Source organism: Copidosoma floridanum, unplaced genomic scaffold, assembly GCF_036245765.1.
Source record: "Copidosoma floridanum isolate Cflo_tuat_1 unplaced genomic scaffold, Cflo_Japanese_pri ptg000029l, whole genome shotgun sequence".
NCBI lineage: Eukaryota > Metazoa > Arthropoda > Insecta > Hymenoptera > Encyrtidae > Copidosoma > Copidosoma floridanum.
This window is the reverse complement of record NW_028321906.1, coordinates 6,044,118-6,068,745: the sequence shown is the minus strand read 5'-3', so window position 1 is coordinate 6,068,745 and position 24,628 is coordinate 6,044,118. Positions and strand designations below refer to the sequence as shown.

The 24,628-nt window shown below is 39.7% G+C and overlaps 2 protein-coding genes across 2 annotated transcripts; one reads left to right on the top strand and one right to left on the bottom strand.

The window, feature by feature from the left end:
* The first annotated feature begins 6,711 nt into the window (after positions 1-6,711).
* LOC106641798 (7SK snRNA methylphosphate capping enzyme) lies at positions 6,712-12,948 on the top strand. Its single transcript, XM_014356322.3, has 5 exons — positions 6,712-6,988; positions 7,663-9,004; positions 9,130-9,348; positions 9,419-9,729; positions 9,817-12,948. Exons 2-5 carry the CDS (start codon positions 7,664-7,666, stop codon positions 10,328-10,330), a joined length of 2,385 nt encoding a protein of 794 aa, XP_014211808.2. The 5' UTR covers positions 6,712-6,988; position 7,663; the 3' UTR covers positions 10,331-12,948.
* Positions 12,949-13,940: 992 nt separating this feature from the next.
* DCX-EMAP (Doublecortin-domain-containing echinoderm-microtubule-associated protein) lies at positions 13,941-23,310 on the bottom strand. The gene is made up of 13 exons (XM_089595823.1): positions 23,263-23,310; positions 20,514-20,801; positions 19,764-19,880; positions 17,181-17,409; positions 16,815-17,110; positions 16,581-16,745; positions 16,414-16,509; positions 16,179-16,316; positions 15,816-16,076; positions 15,315-15,735; positions 15,048-15,230; positions 14,842-14,937; positions 13,941-14,318 (listed from the first exon to the last, which is right to left on the bottom strand). The coding sequence occupies exons 1-13, from the start codon at positions 23,308-23,310 to the stop codon at positions 14,050-14,052; spliced, it is 2,607 nt and encodes an 868-aa protein (XP_089451949.1). The 3' UTR covers positions 13,941-14,049.
* Between the last annotated feature and the right edge of the window lie 1,318 nt (positions 23,311-24,628).

The window sequence follows — 24,628 nt, the reverse complement described above, 5'->3', positions numbered from 1 at the left end:
CTCTGTTGGCGCGCACGGGAATCTTAAACTGGCTTTTACGGTAAAACACACTGCAAATTAACCTCACCTGTTATTGAAGGAATCTGACTTATCTACAGCGAATCAATTTAAAAAAAATATATACATATATATAGATTTACACACCCAGTACAGGTGGTTAAGTGGTTTTATTTTTATTATAATTGTAACTATTTTACATTCTTTCACTCAATATTATATGTTTCAACACCTTTTCTTTGTTATTCGCTAAGTAAAAAATGTATTAAAGTATAGTCATGCTAAATTTTTTTGGTACATAAATACCCTATACTTTAGTATTTCTTTTTTTTTTTTTTTTTTTTCTGTTTCATTAAAAGTTAGTAAATAAAAAAAAAAAAAAAAATCACAAGCATAAATGTGCTTGAAAAACTCTAAAAATCTCGAGATCGAGTGTATTAATATCGATAACCTTATCGTATCAAATCATAAACAAGAATGACATTCGGCACAATAATATTTTTATCGAAGTGTAAGAATAACAACCTCAAAGTTTCCCGCACGAGAATATTTGAGACGATGGGGATCGTGAAGAGAATCTTGACAAAAACAGCTTAAAAAACTGTACGAATTGTCAAGCACTACTTCCCGATCGGAAAAAGATTCCGTACGCCGGAAGTTAGTATACGGCCCGTTTATGTTTACCGGAAAGAATCTTCACGGGCCGTATGGGTCGTGTTACCAGGTACTTACCTTTCCGGTCAGTATGTGCGAAACTTATAGTCTAACGACTATATAGCGCCCATGAACTGACCGTACATGGCCCTTAATCATGATTTAATACGTATAGGTAAAGGTTAAATTTCTCCGAAAAAGTATAAAGTATAAACACGTCGCGTTGTGTGTATGTTGCTAATGTTTATCGATGTATTGGGATTCCAAAAGGTCACGTGACTCTCGCGGTATACATAGTTACTTGGGGGAAAAATAACACAGGCCGTATAGGTGCAATTATATATTTATTTTTTTTACACGTTCAACGATTGTAATACGATAAAAGCCTTTCAATAACATATTTTTGAGGAGATGACAATACCTTAGCTATTTTTTTCCAACTCAATTAGTCTTTTGCAGCTTAAAACTTTCCTTTGAAAGTGCGAAAACGCGTAGTTGTTCATGTAGAAAAAAAAATGACCAAATCGATGAATAATTTTTACATAATAATTACATTTTTTTATATGATACATCTATTATTTTTTTAAATTAGTATATTTATTTCCATTATGTCATCCCTTACTACATTATTTTCCTACTTTGAGCGCTTTTGAGGGTCTGGTGTGCTAATTTGTTGTAACTAATCTTTTGACTAGCATATTTTTTCATGCTTCTGGGCCATGTACGGGTACTTTATGGTACGTATACGGTCCGTAGTGCTTCCAGCAAATGGAAACTGCCCGGAAAGTTACCTGGTAACACCACATTAAGGCACCTTCAAGACGGCGGAAGAGGTCCGTATACTTACTTTCCGGCAAAATGTAAGGTCCATATATATTCAATATTTATCGAACAAATTTAAGAAATTTTTTGGATGTACACTTTGATGTTTTTTTATTCTATGATGAAAATAATAAAAATTGAAAATTTTTTAATAATAAATACAACAAATTTGCTTTTTTACATTCAATATAGCACATTTTTGTAGAACAATAACGATTTATTTAAATTAAATGGGTGTTCAAGCGTTAATCTGATGAAACGCATGAAAATACGTTACGTAAATAAATTATAACACCAGTTTTTTTGAAGCCGCTGTATAATTTTTATTGAAGAGAGAAACATAAATATATAGAAAACGTCTACAATACAAATTTTGTTTTGGTTTTCCTTCATCCAATTTGAATACTATGAGTATCCTGGAACTAGTTCCCCAAGTTTGACGATGCGCGCTAAAACAGCCCAAGGAACATCACTAATTATTTTACTGCATTGTTTACGCAAGCGAAACCGCCTGCCCCTCTTTCTTTTTTTCAAATGAGGAACAAAACGATATAAACCCGTGACAGCATCAACGTAACTCTTTATTGCAATTTCAGTCACTGAGAAAACAAAACACGGCTTTCTGTTCAAAATATTGTTTTTGAGCAACACTCGACCCGTTCCATCGATTATTTACCGTTTGAATGAGAATATATTAGTGAAAAATTAATAAAAAATGTCTAAATTCAGTTTATTTGTTTTTGCAATTTTGTTAATCGGAGTACACAGCCAGAAGCAAGATACGGAGTGTGCCGATGTAGGACAACGTGTAAGTAATAAATATGTTACCAATTATTACAAAAAAAAAAAATTTTTTTAATTTTTAAATATATTTAATTAACGTTACAGTGCGGTGGGTATTCAGACTGCTGTCGATATTTAGAGTGTCCAAGCTATCTGGCCAAGTGCACGGTTGCCATGGGACTTAGAATCCCGGGAAAAGACCAACGTCCGCTTGGAAAAAAGGACCCCGATCCTCGATACTCTACATAGATTTTACCTCCTCGCTAATAAATACACGCTAACCGTATATTTGACAGAAAATATTCAATTTTAGTACATGTAATATTGAGTGTAATGTAATTTATGCTGTCTCTTGACAAAAATATCACGTACTTATAGATTTTAAATTTTGAATAAAAGTCGTACAAAATGAGGAGGCTTGTTCACATGCTCTCGTAGTGTGTATTATGATTTTTCGTACTCTCTCGATTGAAGGAATAAAATAAAATTGTTTACATCCACAGTGCTTAGTAAATTTTGAAAGTTAATGTCATATCTGTAACGTAGAGATAACAGCGTTACATTTTTTTCAAGGCATCAGACAATATGCTATCTTAAAAATTATCGTACTCGTTTAAATATAATAGTACCAATGGAAAATCAAAATGATTATCATTTAATCTTTGAGTTATGCAATGATAAGACTCTATAGATGTATCAATAAAATCAAGGTATAAAAGCCAATATTCTTCGGTGGTAATTATTATTTTTTTACGTATCTGCAAAGTAAGCACTGCAGGCGTCGTATTATATAAAATTTTGTACCGGTATACAGTGGTAAGTTTACGAGCAATTTTCTTAAGTAATGAAAAAATTATTTTATCAATGTACAGTTGTTCACATACGTTTGACGTAATTAAATAAATATATTGGTTTAAAAATCTTTCTGTATCAATACACTTATGTTTGTTTCAAATGTGCTTCTTGATTTTTTCATCAGCTACCGTAACTTTTCAAGTATAATCCATCATTTATTTAGTTTTAAAAATTTTTCTTATCTTATTGTTTTGTTGCTACAGTTCATAATAATCACAAGCGTGTAACAATGGAATTTCATAGAAGCATGTCAGCGTAACGTCATACATGAATTTTAGTTTCTTTTATATAAATGAGACAATATTTACAAAATTTAGACGTACAATATTATGTACAAAAATATTTTTTTAACGGTTAGATATTCAAGAAATTTAGAATAATTCCAACCAGCGCTCTAAGTAGCCTATTAGCAATACATCTTTGGTAAATAAGTAAAGAAGTGTAAATTTATTGACTCAACAGATTGGCAAAAGCCGTGAAAATATGAAGGGATACATTTTCTTTATTCTTATGGCATTACTGGCTGTAGGATTCGCTCAACAGTGCAGCTTAGTGGGACAGTTCGTAAGTAATAAATCTATATCAGATAAAAATGTTTTAGTATAAATAAAAGATTTACGTTTGGCAAAACGTTATATCTTCACGGTACAATATTATTTAACTTTACTCGATACCGATAAATTCTACTCTAAAAAAATAATCGAACGTTTGATGTTTCAGTGCCACACTGTAAGATGCTGTGATGGGTTACTTTGTCTCGGTTATCTCAAAAAATGCGTTACAGGGCCCCATGGAGCTGGTTCTTTGATTCGACCAACGCCTTAAAAAGGAATGAATGGACTTTTAGTATAATATATTATAAACTATAACCTTCAGTGTTGCAGATATGTTACTGTCCTCAGTCTTCCGAAGGAAGACTCTTCTCTGACCTAAAATTGCCACTTAAATTTTTTTACAAAAATGTATATTTATGCAATAAAATTATTTTGTATCAAACTATATAATTCTGTGGTAAAAATTTCAGTATTTACTAAATTAAACCATATCCAATTTTTTATTATCTCGTGGGAAATTAAAATAATAAATTAAATACTGTTTATGTTGCGGAACAGACAACTTATATTTAATTTTATCAAACAAAAATCTAATCCTGAATAAAATGAGTCTGGATGTTGACAATGTCAAAATCAAAGTTTCTTATTGAATACAATAACACACTAACGTTATCTTTTAGTTACATTAAATTAAATATCTCCATCTTATCGTGATTTGTGCTATAGATTTCCCCAAAAACAGTCCGGGTTCATTATCTCTCTCGACACACAACAGTCGATTCTCCCGCATCGTGATCATTGTTTTTCACGAATCAATAAAATATAAGTACACGTATACCTATTAGGTCCGCATTTATCTGCACCAATCAATTTCTGTAATTAAAAACGAAATAGTTGAAGAATTGAAATATGAAAAACACGTTTGCCACATATGTTATTGTTAACGTGTCGTAATACGTTGCATTTTTAATAGAATTTACGAAACAAAAACACGTGTTAAAATACATTCAAAGGAATAAAGCAAAATTAATACTACAGGATGAAAGTCTGCTTGATGATTTATTTGAAACTTTTTAGTGTTAAAGTCCACTGGGACTGCTGTCGTTGACTGACTCGTCTCGAGTGCCATAAACATCCATTTTTGGGTTAGATGGCCACCCTGAGCATTGTCATGATAAATAATCTACTTGACTTTAAATCCAGGAAAATAAAATCAAGTCCTACTCCGTGTGTCCAAGCATCGCCGAAGCTTCGATCGAAGGGACAACCTGACACACATAAAAGAAGCCATTTATTATTTATTTAAGTTTATTCGCGTAAGCACCGACGCAATGATAAATCATTTGAGTATTTTTGTGTCATGTAATAACACAATCTCCCTTCTCGCGTCAACAGTATAGTAAATCATGTAGGTAATGTACGGATATCTTACTTTTTCAAATGTATACATACAAGAAAAACTCAAAACGTATGATTTTTTTTTTTTTTTTTTTTTTTTCATCATCGTCTATTAATTTAATAGTCGAGATGTAAAAGTGATAGGGGGAAGGCGAGCAAAGGTGGAGGGACAAAATATTTTTTCTCTTTTTCTCCTTTTCATTTTATTTGCATGCATGAGTGCGCTATATAAACACTTGTGATTTATTACATATTTGATCGTATGTGCGCATTATAAGATTTATAACTATTATCTGTGTGGTGTTATATACTTCTGTGCCCCGAGGACAATGTAATTTTTTTCTTTTTTTTTTTTTTTTATTCTTGACTTACTACGATACAGAGTACTTATTACCCTCGTATACATCTTTACCTACTTGAAAGCACATATTGAAAAAATAATTTTACGAGAGATGTAAAAAATTTGTTTTTCGATATGAATAAGGGAATAGTGGAGCGAATGTGTATGAGGATAAACTAGAATTAAGTATATTTATGCACATCGCTATCTTACGAACTTTGAATGTTTGTTAAGTGATTCAAGAAATGAAATTTTAATAATATCATATAATACAATCTCAATGTTATTATTCATGGATTTTTAAGCTGTACAAAAATTTATTGATTAAGGAGGTTGATTTTTCAATTGTTTAGTCACTACCCAAAGTAACATACTTATAACAGTATAAGAAAAATAAACATTCACAATTTTTATAACGCACGTAGAATAACTAATGTGCGAGTAAGCTCTTATTTCCACAGAATTGGGAAAGTAGAAAGTTTTGTTTACATAGAGCCATTTAAATTTTTACAAATGAAAAATATATTTAACAATGGATTTGTTTGGTAACCACGTTTTTTTAAACCATTGAAATCCTGAACCTATGAATAGATATACTTAGATATAAGATTTAAAAAATAGTGATTTCTACGGATTTTACAGCAATAATTTATTGATTATAATACCTATGGAAGCTAATTAAAAACTTGCAGTTTCTAGGCTAATTGTTTGTTGATGCGTTTCCAAACTAAAAGATGAGCTTCTGTAACTTGCTTAGGTTTTTAAGTATACTTTTTCAAAAAAAAAGTTGCTTATGGGTACATTTATATAAAAGTTACGTCATTTCAATTTGTTCCATGCATTTTGAAAATTTAAATTAAATTCACTGGTTTTTGTTTTCAGATGCGGTGTATATACTAGAAGAAAAATACCCATAAGATCTTTCAGGGACTGCACCTTTGAAAATTGATTGTACTTAATAAACGTAAGAAAATCACAACGAACCTGTCAAGGCATATTATATTGACAAATAACAAAATCAACCTCTGAAATTATCGAATTTATCCGACTCTGCTGCTAACTAAGTATACTCGAACCAACAAAAAGCAAACTCCCATTTGCCAACAAGCGATACTTGTTATTTCGCCTCCTCTTTGATACCCCACGTAATTATTATGTAGCAAACTCCATCCTTGTCTGGCACACCGTCCCATGTCCCATATTTTCCATGAATATAGCGGCGCAGTACAGCCAGCTCTCTCTGCAACACCAGCTATATACGCCAATAATTTTCTGTCGTTGTAGAAGGTGCATCAAGTACCTCGGCAACACTCGAGCCGAGCGCACGTACCAGCTGCATCGGGCACGACAGCGTTTGTGTATATACATAGAACCAGATAGAACAGTGCCGAAGAGAAGAGGAAAGGGTCGCGGCTCTCTTCTCTATCGCGGTTTTTCATAGAGCGTCGTCGTCGTCGTCGTCATCTTATTCATCCAATCCGCGGCGTAACAATCGCTACGGGGCCCAGGCGGGCTTGGAGTCCTGGATATTGGAGCACCATCGAGACAACTCGCGGCTCACGACGAAGGAGGTCAGGACAGCGAGGTGAGTGTCCTAGATAAGGCTGGGCTCGGAAAAGCTGAGTCTTGGCTCATTTTCGTTAATCCGAATTAAGGGGCGAGTTCTGGGTGCTTGTTTGTTGGGCGTGTGTGTGTGCGCTTATGGAGATGGCGTGAGTGCGCATGCGCCGAGGCGCGGTATTTGAAATTAGGAATATTGGAATGGAAAATATATTAATGTGATAAGGAAACGTTTTTTTACGTTTGTCGCAAGTTTTTCCGCTTTTATACAGTGTATTTGTCTTTTTTTTTTTTTTTTTTTTTTTTTTTTGTTTATACTTATCTTGGGTGCATTTTTACTTGTTATGCATTTGTAAGATTATTTATTCTGCTACTTCTTAAGCTGTAAAAACTAAGTAGTGTACTTTTTTTTTGTTTCTTGCCAATTCATTGGTTTTACACGGAATTGATTGAGCCAACGTTTCATTTATCATTTTTCATCGCATGCTTACTGATTCATAGCTTTTTGAATTAATTTATGCACATGACAAGGCACTGATTGGGACTTGGACTTGAACTCAAGTATGCAGTGTTTTAATAGTCATTTTTGCTGTTATATCCAATTTTGTTTGCATTGCACCAAAAAAGTAAATAATCATGTAATTTGTCTAACGTGTTCTCAACAATTAACGAAAGTTTTTTTGTTCTGCTTGTGTTTAGTATGTCTTCAGTCACGGTAGACCATCCAATAAAAGTGGGAGTGGGAATGACCAACAAAAAGGAAAACGCGAGGAAGGTGCCTAATGTACCACACAAAAAGCACAACAAGCATGAAGAAAATAGGCACTTCAAGTTTAACGGTCGCAAGCGATTACAGAGTTTTACCAACAATGGTAAATTCTGTCCACCCAAAAAGCGCTGGAAGAAAGACGGCATTATTCCACCCACAAAGTTTCTGTTGGGTGGCAATATTTGTGATCCACTAAATTTGAATAGCATGCAAGACGAAGAGGTGAACAGGGCTTTAAATGCTGTTACGCCAAAATCAAGTCCCCTACCGACTCCAAAGCATAGAAAAGAAGCAATAGAAGTAATTATTCCTCCAAACATATATGATCCATTGAATCTCACAAATTGCAATGATGATGCAGAATATGAGAAGCAGCTTTTGTCTCCGATCAAGAAGAATAATAAGAAAAAGCACAAAAATAGGAAGAAGAAAAAATCATTAAACAATGATGGTGTTGATAAAAATGCTTCAGTAGAAATGAAAGACAATGAACCACAAGCAATAGATGGTGCAAGCTTAGTTGCAGAAATAGTTGTAGAAGAAGCTTGCACAGAGCAGCCACTTTCAGTTAAATCTCCCATTAAAGAGCAACAGTTAGTACAGGAGCAACAACAGTCAAATGCAGATACTCAACCTCAGCTTCCACCTCAAAAAGAAAAAATTAAACCGAAGCTCAAGTGTTTGGACGAGCCGAAAGATAAGAGACTAAGAAAGTTGGATTCCAAAGACAAAATTGTAAGTCCTGTGATCCCACAACCTGGAGCATGGAAATCCAGACTTCAGCACAGGCCTAATCAAGACAAGAAAAAGAAGAAAGTAAATGAGCCAATGCCAAGGTTTGATGACAAAAACACAAGGTTTCAATACGGCAACTACAATCGCTATTATGGCTACAGAAATCCTCACCACGAGGTAGATCCGCGCTTGACTATATTTGGTCAAAGAAAAGAACTTTTTGAAGGTAAAAATGTTTTAGATATTGGTTGTAATATAGGTCACATCACACTGTCAGTGGCTCGTGACTTGGCGGCTCAAAGCGTGACTGGCATCGATATCGACAAGAAGTTAATAAATATCGCAAGAAAGAACGTCAAGCATTACATAAATTGTTATCAGTCGCAGTCACCAGCAGTCGCTGAAGATGGAACCGTAAAGGAGGCTGACCCTAATGTTTTTCCGATATCAATGGTCATAAATTATGGACCCATCGATATACCTGGCTTTACAAAACATGAGTATAAGGGCTTTCCGTATAATGTCACATTTGTCCAGGTAATAATGTATATTCTTACAAGAACAAGTAAATATTTATTAAATGTAAAATCATCGTGTTGAATTGTAAGTCAAAAATTTATTAAAATAATCACGTAATGATAATTTTATCTTAAATTTTGCAGGGAAATTACGTATTAGAAGACGATGCCCTTCTGACTTCCGAGCAGCCTCAGTTTGATACTATTCTCTGCTTATCAACTACAAAGTGGATTCAACTGAATTTTGGCGATGCTGGACTGCAACAAAGCTTCAAAAGAATGTATGCACAACTTAAGCCTGGCGGTGTCTTAATCTTAGAACCACAAAATTGGTCTGGATACAAGAAGAAAAAAAAATTAACCGTAAGTCAACGAATGCAAATTCTTTCATCCCAGGTATCACACATTAATTTTTTATTATTATTATTTTCAGGAAAAAATATTCAAAAACTACCAAAACATTGAATTCTACCCGCCCAAGTTCTCGTCCTACCTGTTGACAGAAGTAGGCTTCCGTTCGTATGAGACGATTACAGTACCAGTTCACGTATCCAAAGGTTTTCAGAGGTCAATTCTGATATTTAGGAAGGCCGACGTTGAGAGTCCACCGGTAACGGCAACGACGTTGCCCAGTGATGAGCCAAAGACTTTAGAAGAGGCTCGTGAGAGACGCAGACAGAATTCCGAACAACGGGACTACGAGCTCATGAACTATGACAGAGATCTCTTTCCTACCGAGCCCAGGTATAAATGAGTTTCAATTCTCGAAATTTCTCGTGAATCTATGTTTTATCAACAAATGAGTCATTGTTTCAATTTGTAAAACAACAGAGATATAGGCAGCATGTCAGAAACGAGCCAACGAAGTGCAGAGTCCTTTTCGCAGTACGACCACTTCGCTAACGTTTACGCACCTAGTGGGACGCCATGTTATGACCATACACCAGTGCACACAAATGACAACAGCAACCTTCCCGAAAAGATGTGCTACCTCGATGTGAAGATGGACCACGACGAAGATACCAAAACGTCTGAAGAGAACCAATTGCAACTCATCCCTGAAGAGCCTGAGACGACCGAGGATAGTCAGATAAACAGTCAGCCTTTGGTGGTTACTGTTAGTGATGCAAACACAACACCTAAAATGGACATTGATTCGAGGCAGACTTCGCCAAAAGATTGCGTGCCGATCGACAATCAGCAACTAAATATGGAGAAAAACACCATATTTCAGGATGATGAACAGCAGAGGCCAGAGGTAAAAGTTGACGTCCAGCAACAGAAGATCGTCTTGGAAGAGAGCAACAGCGGCCAGCAGACGCAAAATCAGGTGGACAACACTTGAATGCAAACCAATACATACACATACATACTTACATATAATGGAGACAAATATGAGCATGATTCTTCCAACAACTGTGCATGCAAATAAAAAATAACTTTTTCTTATTTCTTGATCGAAAAATAAATGAAATTTCTCACTTGTATAAAACAAACGATAGAATTAGAGCGTGGTAATTTAATAAAGATCGTTAGCTTAAGCCCACTTTGATAGTAATTTTAGATTCACACGGCGATGTGCGCGTCAATCCGGGAGGTCTCGATCTCGGAAATGACCGTTGTACCTCCAGGCGAGCTTTCTCTTGTCCTTTATTTTTTTTTTTTTTTTTTTTTTGCATATCTAAAGTTGTCAGAGGAAAAAAAAAGTATCTTGATTACTGTTGTGTATAAAAAGGAAATGAAAATTAATTTTACAACGAAACAAGGAGTAATTCGATTTAGGAAATGGGCTTTTTTTACTACATTTTTGTTATTAACATTAAACTTGATCGTATCCATGGTATGTTCTTTATTTGCAAGAATTAAAACATTCCTTGTGAACAAAGTCTGGCTGACAGCTACTTACTCTCTAATCCTTATCTCTTGATATTATTTTTCTTATCATAATTTTATGAGGTGCATCATTGAGGTGCATCGTTGAGTTTCGTATGTATGTGTGAGAAAACTTATGCGTCAATGTGACGGTGTTTTTTTTTCTTTTCCTACGAGTTACTTGTGTTGACCTGCAACAGCTTATTACACTTCTACAACTGAAGAATATGTGCATTGGGAAAAGAACAGGAATGAGTTTTCTTTTATATGTATTATATGTTTCACAATGTATTACATACTTTTAAGTATTGTTTTAATTAATTTGATTATTTTATTCAAGCAATACGTAATACATAAAATTTAATAAACTGTAACGACAATCTCGATGAAAATAATATGTAATACATAAAAAAAATGAAGATGCAATCAACGTATATTTTTCCAAACTCATTCCTGTTCTTTATCATTTTAAAAATATGAGTGATGAAGAGCGCGAGCGAAATTGTTGTACTGCTGGTAGTCTATTTCGACTAGCGAGAGTCTTATCCTAATTTTTTTTTTCCAAGGCTAGTATTAATATGCTTACATCCTAATAAAGCAAGGCGCCAGCACCTTGCGTTTCAAATATGATATTTTGTTTTATTTTATTTTTTTTCAATTATTTCTCAAGAGGCAAAGTCACCCTAATGTCTTTTGAAAAAGACCTTTTTTTTATTGCGGTATTATAAAAAGGGGTATGTATACACGTGCACAATTGGTATAGTACTAATAATCCTAAGTCCCATACTTCTCGTCAGGCATGTTTCAAGCAGTTGTATATTAACTACTTCGTTGTAAATATATTCACAATAGTTGCAACAATTCGTAATACTACCTTACTGGTGTTTAATTCTTATTTATATATGTATAATTACAAAATAGAATGAATAACATCATACGTGATATTATATAACACAGACATATAATGATATATCAGCTTTATTTCTTTTTTTCGGTAATTGCATCGAATTTATTGATATTATTTATAGTATGCGTGAAAAATAATGATCAAGTTTTTTTTGTTTTTTGTTAATTATAAACCTATCACGAAACAATAATAGAGTCGATTTATATCATTACCACTTATAACTGTTATTTCATTTTATTCGTATTATATTGCTTTTTATTTAATTTTTGTTGAGAAACCTAAAATAGTACTCAAATTGGGGCACTCTTTTTACAATAACATTTAAATCCCAGTAAACAAATTTCTTAAATATTTGAATTTGTTAAAAAAATTGTCAAAATCCAATGAACATTATTTTTAAGATGTAATTAATTTATTTTTATTTAATTATTGTATGAGTTGAGCTTGTGAGTTTTAACTTCTAAACTTGTGATTTTCAGAAAATTTTAAGTTGATTATTTATGTATATATATATACCAGTTGATTAATAAATTTTTATGCAGTTTACCGTAAGTTCATCAAAATTTTTATTTTCAGATTTTTATAAAACAATTTCTTCTTTTTATTGTTGTAAGACACTCAATTCAGTGCAAAAATCGTCACAATAAAATATTCCTCAAAATCTTCCGTCATAAAAATTATTTATTTGAGCAATGCATTTACTTTTCAATGAGAATTAGTGCCTTATAATTACACTTGATAATAAATACTCGAAGATACATGTATTTCTCCAAGTGCTAAATTACAATGTTTAAAAAAATTCTCTTCAAACCATTTACATGTTTGAATCATCGCGTAATCCAACCCTTTTGATTATTAGCTGCATAATTTCCATAAATAAATCTTACGTTATAAATTTAGCAAAAATTCAAGTCGATATAAGATTGCCAAGTTACTTTGATATTTTTTAAAATCACATTCTTTCAGAGTACTTTTGTTACGTTAGATGCTTGAAAAAAAGCATGTTTTTAAAAGACAAATATCATCGAGGCGTGAGTATTGCCTCGTACAAAGTTACACTTAACAATTGCCAAGTCGCTTGATCCATTGAAAACATCAGGGTGACCTTGTGCCTTTCGCATCTCGAAACTTCCGAACAACAGCGAGTGCGGTTTTACAAATAAAATGGGTGGTTTTTTTTTTTTTTTTTTTTTTTTTTTCAATTTGCGCTCTCTATGCAATCAGAGTCGCTTACAAATAAATTTTGGTTATTGCCATTTTTTTTTTTTTTCGTTTCGGCAAAATTTTGTGTGTGACGGATAAACAACACATTGTTTAATACCTCTTTTCTCGCATCGGCGCGATGTCGTTCGGAGATTTTCTTTCTTCTTTTTTTTTTTTCTTAAACATTTTCTACAACAATATATAATTATACCTGTCTGGCAGACGTTCAAAGGATGGCAGGAGTATCATCTTTTTTAAGTGGAAAATCGGGGATTAATTATTCCTCTGCGAGTAAATATTGCGCGCAGCAAACGCTTTTTTTCGGATCGAATTTTACGTTCGAACAATATGTCCTCACGACGTCAGATTTTACCGTCGTGACATAAAATTTAACTGCAAAAAGTAGTGGAGCATTTCGTCACGTCGCGTATAGACAGATTCAGTGCTTCTCTATGTCATATTTACTCAGATAAATCTCAAAAACTACTGATTGGATTATTTTAATCAAATTATGTTCCAAAAATGACTATTATTGTTTTTTGTCATCTTCACATCATACTTAACAATGATTATGATGATGATGATGATGTAATTTGTCATTAATAAGTGTATAATACAGTGGTAAAAAGGTCAATAGATGTATATAATAATAACAACTCTCTGCTAAAAGAAAAGAAGGAAAGCTGTCACTTGGAAATCGAAGCAATTATATTGACGTAGACGCAAATGAAGTAAAGCTGCCCTTGTTATTAAAAAAATATACGTCCTATGGCATTATTATTCTCAAGACTCGGTTCGAATCATAATAATAGCAATCGATTTCTTTTGAAAACCAACCCAACCCACTTGTCGAAAGTCGTGTCATCTTCGCGAACTGTCCACCAAAAGCATCTGCTGTAGGTACCCAAAGTGAACGAAACGCGGGTGCGCGCGGCACTGAATCATCTATCATGTCTTTATAAAGGGGAAAAAAAACAAATCTAAAGAGGGAGTTATGTCGGAGGGCGCGAAAAAACGTTTACCGCGTGTAGGCGCTACTGCGCGCGTATGTAAACGGGCGAAGCGGGCGGGCTGGCGTCCAACTATTCGTCGACGAGTTCCCAGAGCATGAGGGCCGCGTCGGTGCCGCCTACGGTGACGACGTTTTGGTCGTTGTAGAGGAAACGGGCACAAGCGACGAGCGAACTGTAAACCTTCTCCTCGACGTACTCGGCCTTGGCGCTGGTGCACGGGTAACGGAATAGCCGCAGGTAGCCCTCGGCGTCGCCGCTCACGAGCATGTCGTGGGCCGCCGAGCGGCTCGAGGTCGTCACCACAGTGGTCAGCGGGTAGTAACGGTTGTTCCACATACCTGGGCGTTAATTATTATTATTATTTTTTTTTGTCATTGTTGCAGAGGAATGGCTAGGCAAGGGGGGGGGGGTTCTTTTGCTTTAGGTGCAAAGTGCGATTCGAATGAACTTGTAGCGATCGATTGAGTTATTTTTACATAAGGAAAAAGCGCGTTGTACGATTTTGGTGCTTATTTTTGTAGAAATAAAAAAAAAAAAACAAAAAAAACAGTGATTATGTACACGCATTGGGACTGTGGCGAGGCTCTGGATCAGAATTTTTTTTATTCCTGCTGCATAATACAGTCCGGGTGCGTCCAGTGCGATCAAGAAATTTGTACATGCACACGACAACAATAATAATATTACAGTTATGGTGATGATGGTGATACCGTTGTACATAGTGTATACACGCGCCACGAAGATGTAATAAAGATTTGTTAATAAATAACCGAGATGATGGTTAAAAAGAAAAATGTCTTTCGTGTGTTATTTACCATTGCCAGGTATATATATACATATATGTGTGTGTGTGTCACTTACCAGACACCAAGTATCCCACGGTACAGTTGTGCGTGTACCATTTGACGTCCTTCATTATGAGCGGGCTCTTTTCGGAGGACAGAGCTTTCACGTCCCCTGTGTCATGAACAAAAGAAACACATGGAGATGAACGAGCGAACGAGAGAGAGAGAGAGAGAGAGAGAGAGAGAGAGAGAGAGAGAAACAAAAAGCTGTAAAAGACTCACAGAAAACAAGATCGTAGTCCTGAGTGACCGTCTGCAGGAAGCGGCTGTCCGAGCTCCAGTCTATCTGGGCCAACGGCTGGGTGCCCCGTATCTTGTTGCTCTTCTTGTACGAGAACCCGTCCCTCGACACCCGGAACAGGTAAACACTGCCGTTCTGCGAGCCCATCGCCACCATTTCTCCAGCTGATGGTGCGTGCACAACGTTGGCATTGTATGAATCGCGCAAAACCAATGAAAAACACGAGGCAAAAAAAAAAACAAACTCACTCGGATTGTAGCCGATGCAGGAGAGCGGCGAGCCGCAGACTCTGAGCGTCGCCACGGCGGCTCCGGTGTCGGCCGCGAGGACGAGCAAGTGTCCCTCCGAGGAACCAGCGGCCAACGCCACGCCGAACGGATGAAAGGCGATGCATATGCACTCGAAGCCCACTTGGGTCGTCCAGAGTAGCTTGTGCCGCCTCCACAGGGCAATGTTCTTGTCGTGGCCGGCCGTGGCGAAGACCTCGTCGTCCGGGTGCACGGCCAAGCCCCATAGCTGCCGCCCGTGTCCAAACACCACCTGGTTGAAGCGCCGCTGCAGCGAGCCCTCGAGTATGTTGTTGCGCGTCGTCCCCACGTAGATGTTGCCGTCGTTGCGCCCCGGCCGCTGCGGGTAGATACTCCGCACCCCACCCGCCGACTCTGGCAGCTACACGTTCGTTTATCGCGGTTAACGATTCGCTCCTTTTTTTTTTTTTTTTTTTTTCATTCCACTAACAAGTATTTTACCTTGGTGTCGGTAATGCGCTTGTAGTTTTGCAGCGAGTCCCACGCGGCGATCTTCCGGTCCTTCTCCCCTCCGGACAGCAGCGTGCCCTCGGAGAGCATCACGAGCGAGCTGATGCCCTTGTTGTGCGCCTCGAACTCCATCCTTATGAAGTACGCGCCGTCAGCGTCCACCGAGTACACGGTTATGAAGCCGTCGCTGTCTGCCGTCACCACGTCCCCGTCTTGCTCGAACTGGATGCTCGTCACGTGCGTCCTTGACGGCTGGTGGGAGGAACATTGGTTTTTTTTTTTTTTTTTTTTTTTTCTCTCTCTCTCCATCCAATTGATGATCGATAAGTATAGAGAGAAAAAGAAAACACGTACGGGCTTGATGATGTCCGTCCTCTCGAAAAAGCCGTCCTTCCTCCGGTTCCAGAAGGTCAGGTGGCCCTTGCCGTGCGTTATCAGGAGGTTGTCGTCCAACGGGTGGAAGGCCGCCCCGGTGAGGTCCTCTTGCAGGGTCTGGCGTAAGAACAACTTATTTTCAACAAATATGCTTTCCGCATGATAAACGCTAGTCTACGCTAAGCCGTAGGGATTAATTGCACGAGTGTCTTACAGCGACTTTGCCGAGGAGGTGGCCCCACTGCCACTGCCAGACCGACAGGATGGCTTCTCTGCCCGAGTCGACGACGAGCACGTAGCTACCCCCGTTCTGTCGAGGGAAGGAATGAGAGTATTTAAAGGACTCGGTTTCCCCCCCCCCCCAGGTTTATATTTATTTACCAGTTGGGAGAAGGCCAGGGCGGAGACGCCCATCTGGAACTCGGTCATGCCGAAGACGTAGAGCGTGAGGAGGGTCTCGGTCGACCATATCCTCACGTGCGGCTGGGCCTTTCTGTGCCTACCCGCCCTCTGGCCCGAGGCAACTAGTTCCCTGCTCGGGTGGACCTTGAAAGGTGGGGTCGGTTTAGCCAAATCGATGAGGGAAAAAAAAAAAAAAAAAAAAAAACCACTCACCTCCATACAGGTGATGTCCTCGGTGTGTCCGACGTAGTGTCGCTGTGAGTTCTCCTCGCGGTCGTAGAGCACCGCGACGGCCGCAACGTAGTAGAGCAGCTCGCCGCTGGGCAGCACCCAGAGGTTGCGCCTCGTGTCGGTGCCCCGGTAGCCGTAGACCCACTCGAGGGTGAGCTTCTTTTCCGGGGGCGAGTTGTCGACAGGCGGTAGGTGCGACGGTGGGTAGAACGAGCGTCTCAGGCCGCGGATGGTCACGCGGGCCGGTTCCTCGCGCAACACCTCGACCACGCTGTAATCTGTCCGCCAACAGTTGGTGGGAAAACATAATATACAAAAAAAAAAAAAAAAGGTACTCGTTCGACTAACCGTTGACTCGTACTACTTCGGACTCGGGGGCGTAGAGGGCACGGGGTCGACTTTTGCTGCGAGCCCTTCGCTGACGGCCCGGGACTTCCTCGACCACCGCGGCCGGGCCTCGGGAGCGCGACCTGCGCGCTGGCGAGCCGATGGCCGTGGCTATGCCACCGGTACCCGTGCCCAGGTAGAACGTGTCCACGTCGGCGAACTCGTTGCGCAGCTGCGAGAAGCTACGCACCTGTTTTCCAAGTTTGCCCGAGTTAATGTGGTTTTTTTCTTTATATTAAAACTACGGTACAGTTTACCCATCAATACCCCCTTGTCGTTATTGACCAGTCTGCCGTTCACGAGAAAAATCGAATATTGCAACTCGGTTACGTAACTCCAAGCTTCCTGCCTTACAATCCCTTTAATTTTTTTTTTTTTTTTTTCGATTAGCTGACGTTTTGATGGTACCGACATTACAGTGAAAACGTCATTCGATCGGATGAAAAACCCTTAGGTAAGTACACGTGCAGCGATGACGCGCAGCTGCACAGAGACCCAACAAAAAACAAACAAAGACTAGTCGTTCGGTCGTACGTACGTACAGCTGTACCGTTGAAAAAAAAAAAAAAAAAAAAAAAAAAAAAACGAAGGGCAAACCCTCGAAAGCGGGAGTTGGACGCCAACACCGTTCACCGCGCGAAAGTGCCCGTGCATGTATATAGATCGATCGGCATCAATTTGAAATTCATATGCGGTCGTGACCTGAAAAAAAATATCGCGGCGCCGATAGAAAATCCACTCCCAAACTTTCTCTACGGCGGGTTACAGGTGACGAATGTATACCCTCTCGTATGGGTATAAGAGAGGAGTTAACGAGGTCGGGAAAAAACGTCCGCGTCACTTTTACGTCACTGATCGGTAACGTGTACAGCGGTGTTGTCATGTACATCCATATAAGCCCGTATATATATGTACATATATGTATGCGGGCAGAGTGCGAAAATTCGCGCGATATCGCGTGATATACCGATGCGAAACGAGTATACGGAGGGTTGTAACGGTATATATAGCGGGTGCACGGCGCAGCACGTGCTCGAAGGCTGTGAGTCGTCGAAAGGGCCTCTTCCTGTATTTATGCTGATTTTCGCGGAGATTGATTATTTTGATTGCCAACACCGAGATTCTACATGTACATATGTATATACACCACGTGTACGGGCGTACGTACACGTATATAACACTTTCTTTTGAAATTAAAATACGGGCTTATTTTTCTTTCCCGACTCCCTCGCGACCCTCACGAGTCGCGGGGAAAAAAATATTAGGCGGATACAAGCACGGCCAAACGGGGCTTTGCGTTGCGTCTTTTTTTTTTGCTCGGCAGCGAGAGCTTTTTTGTCCGAAAGGTAGAGAACCTCCGCGAGGTGCGATCATCCCCACTCGAGAGCCCCGGCAGAAATGATTATTATTATTATTATTATTATTATCACCGCATAATCAGACACGTTGCTCTCCTTCCTTCCTCGGAACAACACCTCGTTGTCTGAATGGTGTAGCGCGAGAGTAGGGAAAAGTGGCCCATTACTTACACGCCGCGCGATGGGCCGTAATTCAAAAGCCGCGATAAATCCCCGACACGCGCGACCTTTTCCGATAGCTTGGAATATAAAATAACGAAAGCACCGCTAATTGCAACGCGGGGTTAGTCGCCTCCCGACCTCCGACTTGCACTTGCGGGATATTTACTGTTCTGCCGTGATTCGCTGTCGTTTGGAAAGTGCGTACATGGTGGGTGATGCTTTTTTTTTTTTTTTTTCCTTGTTCGCGAGGGGAGGTATTAATGGATATTACTTTGATCGTCTAACGAGGGATAATAAAGCGTTCAAATTATTCGCGAAGGACACTCGGGGAATTCGTTATTACCCGCGGGTATTATATATTTTTCATCACGTACGAATTATTTTCAAGGCCCGCGCATGTGCACGTATACGTTTTTTGCTGAGTATTAAATTTAGAAAAATTAACTGCGGCTCTGAAATATAGGTCGTTTTGTTCATCTTTAAAATATTTCAACTCGTTTCATCACGTCATAAATCCTTTTTTTTTTTTAAATCTATTTGTTGTAAACTACAATTTTTTTTTTTTTTTACTGTATGAGAGGAAATGAAAAATTGAATGTTGAAAAAAGAAAGGAATCGACAGATTCTCGGTACGGGATACTACGTCGCTCGCAAAGTCAATAGTAGCGCAGTGGTTTCGTGCACCGCAGTATGCAAAACAATAGCCCTGAGCACTTTATTGCGTATAGCTGAAAAGAAACGTCAAGACAACGTGTGTTGGTGTACGTACGTGTAGGTACAGGATTACTTGGCACACAATTAAAATTCATGATAAACGTAAGAGTGAGGTAAAAGGAAAAAAAAAAAAAAAAAAAATGAAAAACATATTCCTTTGTAAGCAAGTGTTTGCGGAAGGCTGGTATTACACGTACACGCATAAATTTTCAAACGATCCATAAGAGTAATTTGAAATTCTAATGGCCACTCTAAGAGTACGAAAATGCTTGGGAATTGAAAAAAAATAATGTTATATGATGTCTCTCACCTCCTGTCCTGACACTGTAAACATCCTCTTGGCTCCGTTCATCTTAAGCACCTGGCCCAAGTCTTCGAGGACTTCCTCGAATGGCTGTGACGTGCGTAAATTCAACAGCACTCGACACTGCATTTTTTTTTTTTTTTTTTTTTTTTTTTTTTAAGAAAAAGTTTCATTATAAGTGGGTATGCATGAAAATCGAATGGACGCGCGTGCAAGTACGAAAATAATTTTTCTCAATGATCCTATAGCTATACAGACGTGAGATTATTTATCGCTAAAGGGCACGGCTGTGCAATTAAAAATAATGAAAAACGATCGCATCGCATCGCTAAATATGCAAATTGGCAAAAGTAGTTGTAAAACGTTTTATAAGCTAGCATGATAAATTATAAAAAAAATAATGCAATCACGGCAAGGAAAATTTTTATATCGTATTAGCTTTTTCATAAAATTATCGTTTGGAAAAAAAAAATTATTTTTTATACTCAACGTAATAGCCCAAAAAATTCTGAAACTCAAGAAAATAAGAAAAAAGCGCCAACTGCAAAAGAACAGTAGTGTCGACGATAAAGCCAACGCGAGAGCGTTAAAGGGCCAATTACATCAGCAAAAACACGCAAATCTAAAAACTCTTGGCAATTCCCAGCACCAGTAATACTAAAAGAAAAAATGCTCCCTAAATGGCACAAAAAAGGCCAACAAACGTACTTCCCATACACACACGCCAAAATATACACACATGTGTACATGGTTTACCTGCACGGTGTGGTCGAGGTTGTTGACAATGCGAATAACGCGGCCGGAAGAGGGCTTACCGCCACCGGGTGGCGGTGCCTCGTCGGTGATGGAAGCCTTCCTGCTGAGGCTGGCGACGGCCGGGGTGCTGCGGCTCTGCCACCCCCCCAGGCCACCACCACCGACACCCCCGGCCCCGCCGCCACCCCCGCCGATCCCGGGCATCGCGCCGCCTCCGCCCCGGCTTCCACCGCCCCCCGCTGCTGTCGACACGTACCACGTATTGCTCTTCTTGCCGTAACTCGCCGGCTGGTGGAAACGGGATGCGTTGGTTCGTCAAACGAATGAAAACAAAAACAAACGAGAACGTCGAATTATTTATACATTTATGAGTCCATTAATATATAAAGGAGGCTTGTTTAAATTTACGGTGTGGCTATAATTGATTTGTTCTACTTTGTGGGGATAAAATGAGTTATTGGAATGTAAAATCGTTGTTGGTTGGTTTTTTAGTCTAGATTTTTTTGTTACATCCAGTAATAGTTATGACACAATAAGCCTATTGGGCTACACAGTTTTCGATCGTAGGTCTGACAATAATTGGCTTGTTCTACTTAACGCGGAAAATAACTTGTAGAGTAGATTTTACGTTATTTATCATGTATGTACAATACCACTGCATGGTATATTAATTGGCTAACAGAAACTTAGATTGTGTGTCTGGCCATAATCGACTTGTTCTACTTGGTAAGAGGAAAGAGTTGTTGGATGAAATTTCACGTTATTTATCACGTATAGGTAATAATAAATACGATAGTATTGGCCTATTAGTTGGCTTATAGAAATTAAGATCGCATGTCTGATCGTAATCGACTTGTTCTACTTAATGGGAGGAAAGTGTGTTGGATAATAATATTTTACATTATTTATCGTGCATATAGGTAGTATTAGTTACAATAACACTGGACTATTAAATGGCTAACAGGAACTTAGATCGTATGGCTGACCATAATTGACTTGCTCTACTTGGTAAGAGGAAAGAGTTGTTGGATGAAATTTCACGTTATTTATCACGTATAGGTAGTAATAGTTACAATATTATTTGTCTACTAGTTGGCTTATAGAAAGTAAGATCGTATGTCTGATCATACTCGGCTTGTTCTACTTGGTGGGAGGAAAGTGTTTTGGATAATTAGTATATTACGTTATGTATCATACATATATATATATATATATTTATATTATAGTGCATTACGTCCGGCTCCTGTAAAGGGCACTACACAGGGCACTTAGCACTTGGGAGAAGAAAGGGAAAGAGGGATGGGAGGCCTCACATTACTGGGAGGGGGGTAGGGGGAAATTAGGCAATTTTGCTGCGAGGAGGTCGCCTAAGCCCTCCTCGAGGAGCATTGCGTGGTGAAAAAGCACACGTGAAAATACACAGAGGTACTTGCCCGAAAAAGTCGCACTGGCCGGGAATCGAACCACGGTCTCCCGCGTCCCAATCCACGACCTGGTTGACTGAGCCACCGCGCGCTCATATATATATACATATAGATATATAGGTAGTGAGGGCTACAATAATACTGAACTATTGGCTAACAGAAACTCAAATCGTGTGTCTGACCATAATCGGTTTGTTCTACTTGACGAAGGAAAAAAATTCGTGCGACATACTTAACATTGCGTTTCACGAATCTGAAGAGATTACCGATTTAATCGTCACTTTCTGGCTTGAAACTTGAAAAGAAAAAACATGTTCGCTTGAATCACCGAATAAACAAATGAAATTTCGTCACCACAATAATTGTTTGGTGAAAAATCGAGGGGTTAATGAGTTTTTTTTTTTTTTTTTTTTTTTTCAGCTTTACGAGATAATTCATAAAACACAGTAACAACCCGAAACGCACCCCTATCTGTATAAAAAAAAGGGGATTTGCCCGCCAATTAGCAGTACGTATGAACCAGCGTTACTCTAAGCGTTATACACACAACTGCGCGTAGTAATGACAGCCCTCGACTGTACGGAGCGTATGATTAGGAACCTACTTCTGTGGCAAAGCGTACGGTAATAATCCAAGGCAAGAGCGCAAAACTCGGCCAATCATAACACACGGAGGCCCATTGGCATGCAAATTCGAGAAAGTAACAATTTTCTTCAAGGACCCTGCATATCTGGTCTACATAGAGAAGAAAAAAGACATAGCAGAGAGAGAGAGAGAGAGAGAGAGAGAAAAAGGGAGAGCGACGACTCGGGGCTTCGAGGTCGAGTGCGTCGATGATCTCTTCCGTGTGAGTGTGTAAGTTACCCAAGTGTACGTGTAACAGCAAAGTGCCGAGGTGATTTCGGATGCAGAGTCTAGCCTAGATTGCAGCTACGGGGTTCTCCCCCTTCCTTCGCTCTACTTTACCCCCTTCGTGCACGGCTTACACCAGTCTCTGCCCCAGAGACTTATTTACCCAATGCGGAAGCGGAATTAGAATTTTTTTTTTTGCTTCCTCTCCCTTTACGATCGATCCATCGCCTTAGGCTCGATGAATAATGGATGCATACACAATTTTTAAACATTTCTCCAGCCAATACAGATAGCTCACGATAAACACGAGGCCGTGAAGCTTTTTTGTTTCCCAAACAAAAGTGTGCAAAGTGCAGTTCCCGGAAGTGCTGCGAATCAAGTGAAAAGTCGCATCCGCACGAGTCATCCATCAGAAGGGCGTCGAGGAAACAAAGAAAAAGGAGATCGGTAGGCTGCCGCAGCGCCGTATGTACCTGCATCATGTCGGCGGGCAAGGATATGACCTCGAAGGAGTCGCTCATCAACACGACGAAGGCCTCGCGTGCCGTCTCTCCGTCGTCGTAATCCTCGTCTTCGTCCTCTTCGTCGGCGTCGTCGTCACTGCGATCGGCACCGTAGTACAGCCTCGTAGGCACCGGCACCGCCTCTTGGTCTTCGTCGTCCTCGGAATCCTCCTCCTCCTCTTCGTCGTCGTTGTCGTCCGGCGAGTAGCTCCGTATCGTCGGCAGGCCAGAGCTGCGACGTCTCAGGGGCCGCCTTCGGAGCGGGTGGCTCGTCAGGAACGACGAGGAGGACGATCGGCGTCGCAGAAACCGCCCCGGGAGATCGAGCGAGGCCTCGGGACCTGAGTCCGAGCGGCTGGACGAGCCCGCCGGCGACTCAATGGTTGGAGCTTGCTCGCTACCGTGCCGCGCTCCTCCGGCCGGGCTTTTTTCGTGCTCGAGGGATCGCGATGCTCGGGCTTTTCACTTAGCTAGTTACAGCAGAACGAACTAACTGTAGTACCTCTTTCGAGATGGAGCGAGCGGTTCCGAAAAAATCGGCTCGACAGGTCTACTGTCGGGAAGCTGTTTTTAATGAGAAAACAAATGGACCATACCTTATCCAGTCCGCTCTCCCGACAAGCTATTTCCTTCCGGGGCTAAGGTGCTAACATCGCCGAGGCAAGGTCCTCCCGAGCGCTAATGCGAAATTTCCTCCTTTGCTTCCTCGCATCTACGATTGTATCGTGATCGCTCGATCGTTTTATATCGCGCGAGTTGGTGTGTACTCGTACTCCGATGCTAAGCGTCAGGGTGCCGTGGCTCGAAGCTTATCTCGGCAACATCGGCGCTGCTCATTCTCCGGATTGCACTGCTGCTTCGATTTCACTTGCCGATTTTTTTTTCGATTGGCCGATCGATCGGCTTGTTGCCGTTCATCGGGTGTGTTATTTTTACGATTTATCGAGAACAGTTTATTGTGCGGTTGTTATTTTGCACACGAATCGGAGAAAAATCGGTACGGCCAGCCGCACCTTTGGTGTGCAAACGAACGAAAAACACGGGTTGTCGCTCGGGTATCGAAAAATCCCGAAAAATCAGGTGGAAAAAGGAGTAGGACGAGCCAGCCGTCCAAAAAAGCGAGCAAGTAAGAGGGTAAAAATTCGCGTTATGACGCTGCGGTGGTCCTCGATCGACTGCTGACCAAAGTCGAGCATCGCGCTAGTCAGCGTCGCGCGTCTGGCTTGCGGGAGGTGGGGTGCCTCAACGGCAAAAGGGGGTCGCGCGAATGATGGGCGGAGAAAGTGGGAGCCCGTGTGTCCGTTAGCTGGTCAGCTAATCAACCTGACCCCCCCTT